General features: G+C 30.7%; 1 protein-coding gene across 1 annotated transcript; it reads right to left on the reverse strand.

Annotated features, from left to right (window-relative positions):
• Positions 1–327: 327 nt before the first annotated feature.
• On the reverse strand, positions 328–5,278 carry LOC107781544 (sulfite exporter TauE/SafE family protein 4-like). The gene is made up of 12 exons (XM_016602265.2): positions 5,005–5,278; positions 4,457–4,616; positions 3,859–4,059; positions 3,689–3,750; positions 3,157–3,196; positions 2,981–3,036; positions 2,779–2,865; positions 2,336–2,386; positions 2,000–2,239; positions 1,132–1,225; positions 880–1,020; positions 328–785 (listed from the first exon to the last, which is right to left on the reverse strand). Exons 1-12 carry the CDS (start codon positions 5,167–5,169, stop codon positions 703–705), a joined length of 1,380 nt encoding a protein of 459 aa, XP_016457751.2. The 5' UTR covers positions 5,170–5,278; the 3' UTR covers positions 328–702.
• Between the last annotated feature and the right edge of the window lie 2,646 nt (positions 5,279–7,924).

Here is a 7,924-nt window from a genome sequence, read left to right on the forward strand (position 1 = left end):
AAGAGTATCTTTGAATTGATTTAGCACAAAATATTTTAAAGCAGTTACAAAGTTTTTGCTATTTTAATTGATGATTGCCTCGGTTAACATTTATGTAAACTTTTTCTATCTTAGGAGGTCGCAAAATGTTTGACTTCCTTGCACTAACAGTTATTCTACATAATCTTTAAAACTTTGAAGATTTTCAAATTCAATTAACTAATCAAACTTTTTAACTTTGATGATGCAATATTTTTTCATCATATTAACTTTATTACTATTGCTTTAATATTTTCTTATTAGTATTATTGGATCAAATTAACTAACATATCACAGCATTGTCCAAAGTTAGGATGCTCATGAGATGATCTTGTATTAGAGAAAGACCCAAAAGTATGCTTATGTGATTGAAATTGATGCAAAAGTGTTAGCGATAGCTAACTCCCTGATATAAATAACCATACATGCACAAAAATGGTAAAAACTTATCCTCACCTACTGTTTCTAAAAGCAAATGGAAATAGTGGTGGTGTCAGCACTAGTTAACTCTCAGACACACTATATATCACCCCTGCAAAAACATTTCTTTTTGCTATAATTAATTCTTCACACTATAAAAGGAGGTCAATTAGGCATTGGCCAATTCTGCTGCTGCTGCTGCTGCTTTTGCTACTCTTAACTATTGTTTACTTCTACTATTTTTTTGCAAATATTAGTATACCACTATTGGCTACTGCAGAAATCCAAGAATCCCATGAACTCATGGTTTTGTATCATTGTGATGCTCTTCTCTATTCCAATCACCCCTGTAAAAAGTTTTTTAAAAAAATGATAAGTCTTTTTCTTTCTTTTCTTGAATTTATGTTTGAATTGGATCCTTAGAATTATTTTGAGACTTACCCATTGTAAGAGCGCTAGCGAAAATGACACCAGAGAGTATGAAAACAATGATTGATGCTCTCTTTAATATTGTGATAACTTTTCTTATGAAAAACTGTCCCCAGAATCCAGCCACTACAGAAACCATCATCAGGAACAGAGCTGCAATTAATAGGGAAATTTAATTAGGACTATAGTAATATTCCAAATAAAAAAGATTAATACTGATGTGGAATTTTTAGAAAAGCAGAAAGTTGTGATTAATGAATGTACCATAAGGTATTGGGAATCTCTTGAGTAGATGAAACTCTACCACAGATAAAGATGATGAGAACATCATCACAAAAGTTGCTGTCGCACTAGCTACCTGATCATGAAAACAAACAAATCCAACAGTCAATTTCCCTTTAAAAACTTGTGACCTTACCCCATATAGTTAAAAAATTTAGGGTAAATATTTCGCCCGCAGTCAAAACTATTTACATTATATAACTGTAAAAGTGTATAAAATTTATATTTTTTGTTTATTTGTATATTTTTTGTATATAACATATAAAAATATACGTACACACATATACAAATTCCTGGACTATTATTTGAGAGTAACTGTGCAATATCATTTTTTCAATAATTTTACATAGACTTGTATGGTATTCAAAAAAGTGTACTAAGAAATTCGTTTTAATCATAATGTAATATTTATCAGAAGGTGGCTAGTCAACCCTATCATAATTTATTTCAGATGACAACTTAATGCACTAAACTCCGGTCTCCAGCTATGTGGGCGATCTGAAGAAAAATTGGATAAAATCAGGTCAATTGTAAGCAATTTTACCAGTGGAATGATGTTAGACCGAATTACATTGAGTCTATTGTATACAAATTTTGTTATCGTTGGATGATGCGAAATTGAATCATATTGAGTCTAGAGGTGGAGGTAAGATTTTAATTTTAAATATGGGTTTTAGAACGATAATTTTAAGAACTAATAACTAAGTTCTAAATTTAACATATGTACATATTTAATGAATTTTTTAACACAAATATACTGTTTGAGCAAAATTTAATACAAATATTGTACTAATTCAAATGAATTCGTATTTAGACTTGTACTGATTGAGTCTATTATACGCAATCATACCTGTGGGATGACGCCGATTTCAAGAAGAAGAGGGCCAAGAATGAATCCACCCCCAGAGCCAAGCAAACCACCAACAGTTCCTCCCAATATGCCACAAAAGGCACAAAATACAAGGTTTGTCACTGACCATTCAATGTCAGCTTCACAAACTGATATTGGGTTCCCTGCTAGTCTTCTTTTCTTGCTCTCTTTGTAAAGTTTGAGACATTCATACAAAAACACAGCCAGTGCTACTGGGACCTGAAATATAACATGAAAATATGCACTATAATATATAACTTAACCCCATTATAATAAAATTACATAGGTAGATTAGTAACAAGACTTTTCATGTACCTGTAATAAGATGAGCACCCAGTACAATGGACTACAAGCCACTAGATTATTCTGTAAACATGTAAAAACATGACTAATTTAGGCTCAAACATAAAAAAGAGATATTCACAAGAGTTTAAGTATTGTGCGCTGATGTCATTTATAAGGTAATAAGCATCTGATAGTGTAAGAACTTTTTTAAATTGTCAATGTATATATTAATTGTTTACTTTTTCTAGCTATATACATAGATTATGCATTGATTATACACGATTATGCACATGTAATACATAAATGATGCATATATTATACATTCACTGACTATTTTTAGTTTAAGTGATAGGGTGGACGGCTATTTGGGTTAATTCTTCTAATTTAAATCCCTATTTTAATGTGCTTAAATTTGGGAAATAGTTTGTAAAAGAAGGAAAACTAGTAAATTCAAGTTAGAAGAGTTGACTCGCCTTAAAGACTTGAAGAAGCAGAAATATGATCCAAAGTAGAAATAGCACAAGTACTCTCTTTAAATCAAGGTTGAACGTCATAAGTTGCTGTAAGATGATAACACAAAGATCATTTAATATTAACAAGAATAAGCCAAAAAAAAAACAAGGTAATAAAAAAAGTAGAAATATCAATGCTGATAATTGATATGAATAAGCTTACTAGTGCAGTTTTCTCCTCCTTGGGGACCATAGGTTCATAAGCTGTATTAATTGCAACTGAAAAAACAGGAAGTAAAACCAAGTATTATTAGACTAATTTAAACCAAGAAATTTAATGAAGTTTCTTTTTCCTTAAACCTGCCAAAAGACAGGATTAATTGTTATTGGACTACTTACGTTCACCATGAGAATTAATTGTAGCTTCTTCCCTCGCTTTCTGCAAGTTTCACATTAAGGAGAATGGTTAATTAATATTTTTGCCTTCAAATCCTAGCAATTTGACCACCACTTTTAATGTACTATCCTGTATAATTAATAATGTAAAATGCACGTTAACAATACACCATTTGAAAGTAACACTTTCAAGCTCCGTTTGGCCATAGAATTTGAAAGATTTTATCAAATTTTGTTTTCAAATACCTGTTTGTTTATAGATTTTAACCATATTTGGGCAGATTTTGAAAATAAAATCTTCAAATCCCAAAAACAGCTCTAGAGTAGTTTTTGAAGTTTTCTCGTCATAAAATTTCAAATTCTTTTAAAGTAAAATACATGTCCAAATATAATTTCAACTTTCAAATACAATTTTTTATCTCATCTTCAAAAACTTATTTTTTCAAGTTCCAAACGGCAGCTAAATACTTATTACACTTAATAAGAATTATCTGAGGATTATTATTTTGTTGATGCATGGATTAGTAAAACTAACCTTGAGAATAGTTTCTTCTTTCCACATCTTAATCCCTTTAAAAAATGACCTTGATGAAGTCCCTATAAGCAATATTATAATAACAATAATTGAACAAACAAAATATTAGAATAGAAGGTCAAACAATATATGAAATTAATGATTGCTAGGAAAAGGTTGTGCAAAGTTACCTAAGAAAAGGATGATAATAAGGACAGTTATGAGCCAATAGGGGAAAACAATACTAAGAGAAACACCAATGGTGATTCCTAGCATGAGCATAGGCTGAAAAAGTAGAGCTAAATCATAATCAATTATTGGTACTTCTCTGCATGGATGTGGTACTCTTAAGTTGTACCATACTGATGATGCTGATGCCCCCATAATCATACCTGTAAAAAGCAAATCAACCAAAAAGTCTTCAACAACCCCAAAAAAGCCAAAAAAGAAGAAGAAAAGAGATGGATATTTATCCTCAGTAAAAAACTATTGCAGATTAGGTTCAATAAAGACAAAAAAATTGAGTGATTTCTTCAAAACTGTCTAAGTTCTAGTGACGGGCAAATTAAATGTTAGGTATAACTCGAATTACACAGTAATAAAAAGAATGATATTCATCCTTCTTCACCCTCTTTGCTTTCCCTTAACGACATTCATGTTTTTGCATGTGATAGTCTTTTTTCAAACTACAACAATAACAACAACGGCTTAATATAATTTTAGTCGGTTATATGAATTATCATTTCCTTTTTTTGAAACTGAAAAGAAGAAGGAGAAGAAGAAGCTTACACTTGGAAATAGCAGCAGCAGATTTGGTATCAAATCCAACAATCAAAGTGAGCATAGGAACAAAAATACCTCCTCCACCAACTCCACCTACTGTTCCACAAGCTGATCCCAAGAATCCTATCACTGCAGCTAAAACTGGCCTCCAACCAAACTTCAATTCCTGCATAAAAATTTTTTTTTAAAAAAATTAAGAAAGACCCCCATCGAAGTTAAACTCAAGAAACACATTTTTATGGTAACAATGGAAAGTGAAAAAAAATAAACAGGAGGCACTAGAGATACAAGACTACAAAAGACGCACTACAAGAAAAACTGGAATTATCAACGAATTTTACCAACCACTTAAATTCGTAGTAACTTACTAACTAATTAAAAAACAAAATAAAAAAATGTGATGTAAACAGTCTAGCCTAATGCAAGCATTAGTTGTTGGTTTCACGGTTCGAACCCGTGACCTATAGGTCACAACTTTACCGTTGGCTCCAAGGCTCCCCTTAATTACAAACAGACTAATAACAAGTCTTTTTTCAAGAATTTAGCAAACATACCGGCCAAATTTTGGTTTGAGATCCAACAGGCAACTGCAAAAAGTTGGAATTTGTGGAATATCTTGGTTCAAAACCACCATTTTGAAAGTTATTGATGAAGAAAACTGCTAGAACAGCCACAGAGAAACTTGTTAACAAGTAAACCACAAAACTTTTTGTAGCCATTGAAGACTAGATTTCCTTTAACAATCACTTAAATATTTTCTTCCTTTAATTTGTCCCACAGCCTAGCTCCACCTTTAATTTGTCCTGTGTTTATATATGTTGTTTTATGAAAACCAATTGACTCTTATAAATACTACCAACTTTCTAAACACGGCAAACCAGCTAGCACATGTTGCATATAAGGAAAGAAATCAATTAAGAATCTTTCTAGCACCATACCAAATTATTACTACAAGACTTCCTTTATTATTATTATTATTATTATTATTATTATTATTATTATTATTATTATTATTATTATTATTATTATTATTATTATTATTATTATTATTATTTTGGTAATGACTTTCTTTAATTACTTTCACTTTTTGTTTTATGTTTCTTGACGTTGGGTAGAGGAGAAGACCCCGGGGTTAGCGGGAGGGGCAAATGAACCTTGTCCTCATCGTGTCACGCAGTGACGAAGTCAGGAATTTTCCTCAAGTAAGTAAAATAAAAATATATATAATATATGAATATAAAAAATGATTCTGCTTGTCATTATAATGATTTATTTATATGTTTACTTCTTTAAATATTAACACGGATTATGAAAAATAATGCATACTCAATCTAGGGTGTAACAACTTATGCAGTTTCCAAAAGTAGGCAAAATGTTACACAATTGAAAATACAAGGTTTCTTCCAATGTCCATACATGTGTACACGGTTATTGTTAAGACAATTCTAAAAACCGTTATTAAGTTGTTTAACTTCTACCTAAGTATGATTTGGAAGGGAAACTTTTACGTAATTATTCCACTTTCTTTGTATTTATTGCTTCCTCCATTTCACTTTTGTTTGGTGTGGTTATAGTTAAAATACTTAACTTTCGGTGTAGTAAATTTAAACATAAATTCTTCAAAATTTTGAAAATAAAATTTGCATATTTGAAAACTAAGTACTAAAGTCAAAATAGTTAAAGAATATTTTAATATGGTCAAATAATAACCTTTTTGATTCATTGTGTAGTTACTGCAATCCCATTATTAGTAGTTTAGTACCAACATAAAAAGTAAATAAAACGGGTTTTCATAATTTTGGGACAACGTTTTAATAGGAAATCTTGAGTTATGGTATTCAACTCTGAAAGAGGAACTTTTCCATAATTGCAAAAGCCTAATTTAAATTTGTTTTGCATGGTAACTAGTGAGCAATGATTTGCATATCTCTATGTTACTTAATTAAGTACCAAAAAGAGTTGTCTTTGAGCTCAAGGTTATAGAGTCTCATTTATTAAGGAACGTTTTACTCATAATGCGAGGTGTTCCTGCGCGAAATTTATTTGGGTCTCAATACGAATACCAGACATCAAGTAGGGAACCAATTTTTTTTAACAATAAGTGCATTAAATATAAATCAATAGGAATCTTAGTCAAACATTTAAGATTAAGCTATTAAAATTAAGAGATACGAACGAAATAAGTTATAAGAAAAGAGCGTTTAAACTGTAAATGCGATCAATTAAAATGCTTTTCAAAGAATCTATCCAAACCCCAATGAGGCAATAACAATATTTGAGTCAAACTAAACAAAATACAGCGTGAAATTGACATAATGAAGTTTGACCTTATTGATCCTCACTATATATACACACAAAAGGGGGAGAAAAGTTGACGTTATTATCATCTATTTTTAAGTAGTCTATGCCAAAGTATAAAATATAGCCATGTGGCAAGAAAAAATCAAATCGTGGGGAAATATATATACATTCTTGATAAGTTGGACAAGTATTATTTTTTTCAACTCGAGGGTTGTAATATTTTTCATTACTGACTTTTTTTTCTGTCCAACCTCCAATAACGCACTAACAATATTTGAGTCAAACAAAATAAAATGTAGCGTGAAATTAACATAATGAAGTTAGGCGTTGTGAATCCTCACTATATACACAGACAGAGAAAAGGGGGGAAACAAAGTTTGACGTTATTATCATCTACTTTTTAACTTTTAAGTAGTCTTTTGTTCATATATGCCAAAGTAAAATGTCGACCCAATATACTATATGAATGACTTAAACGTGGGGAAATATTTTACTATATATATATGATTGACAAGTTCGTCAAGCATTACAATTATTATTTTCAACTCGAGGGTTGTATTACTTTTTATTTTTAACCTTTTGTTTTCTGAAGAAAATGTTGAGTAAACTCTATGATTTCCTCTTCTCTTTTTTTGTGCACGTCTGAAATGACCCTAAACGTGGAGGATTTTGCGTATCTTTTAAGGGAAAATAAAAAAGATCCTTTGAATGGCTCAATGAAGGTCTACAAATAACAAAGAGAGAAAAAATGAAGTGAAAGTAATTAAGTTGCAATGTGAATGAGTAATAACTAATAAGCCTCATTCCTCCACCTCTGACCTTAACAACATATAAGCTTAAGAATTTTAATTGGCCAAATACGCCCTCAAAATATGTGCGTAAGACCAACTATTCCTTCCATATGAGCCGTTTAAAAAATATTTTTGAAGCAAGTATTGAACAACATGGACATATTTGTACCAACTTATTAACGACAGATAAATTTGCTCAATATTACATAATTCAGGGACATATTTGGACCTTTTCCGTTGCTTTAACGAAGAAGGGAAATAATATGGTCACATTAACAAGCTAACAAGCTATTCTCCAATCAACAATTTGAAAAATTAAATATTTGGAAATCGAGACCCCTTTTCTAATTTTTCGCATTGTTCTGAATCGTTATATAAAGAA

Source organism: Nicotiana tabacum, chromosome 24 (genome assembly GCF_000715075.1).
Source record: "Nicotiana tabacum cultivar K326 chromosome 24, ASM71507v2, whole genome shotgun sequence".
In the NCBI taxonomy this organism is placed as follows: domain Eukaryota; kingdom Viridiplantae; phylum Streptophyta; class Magnoliopsida; order Solanales; family Solanaceae; genus Nicotiana; species Nicotiana tabacum.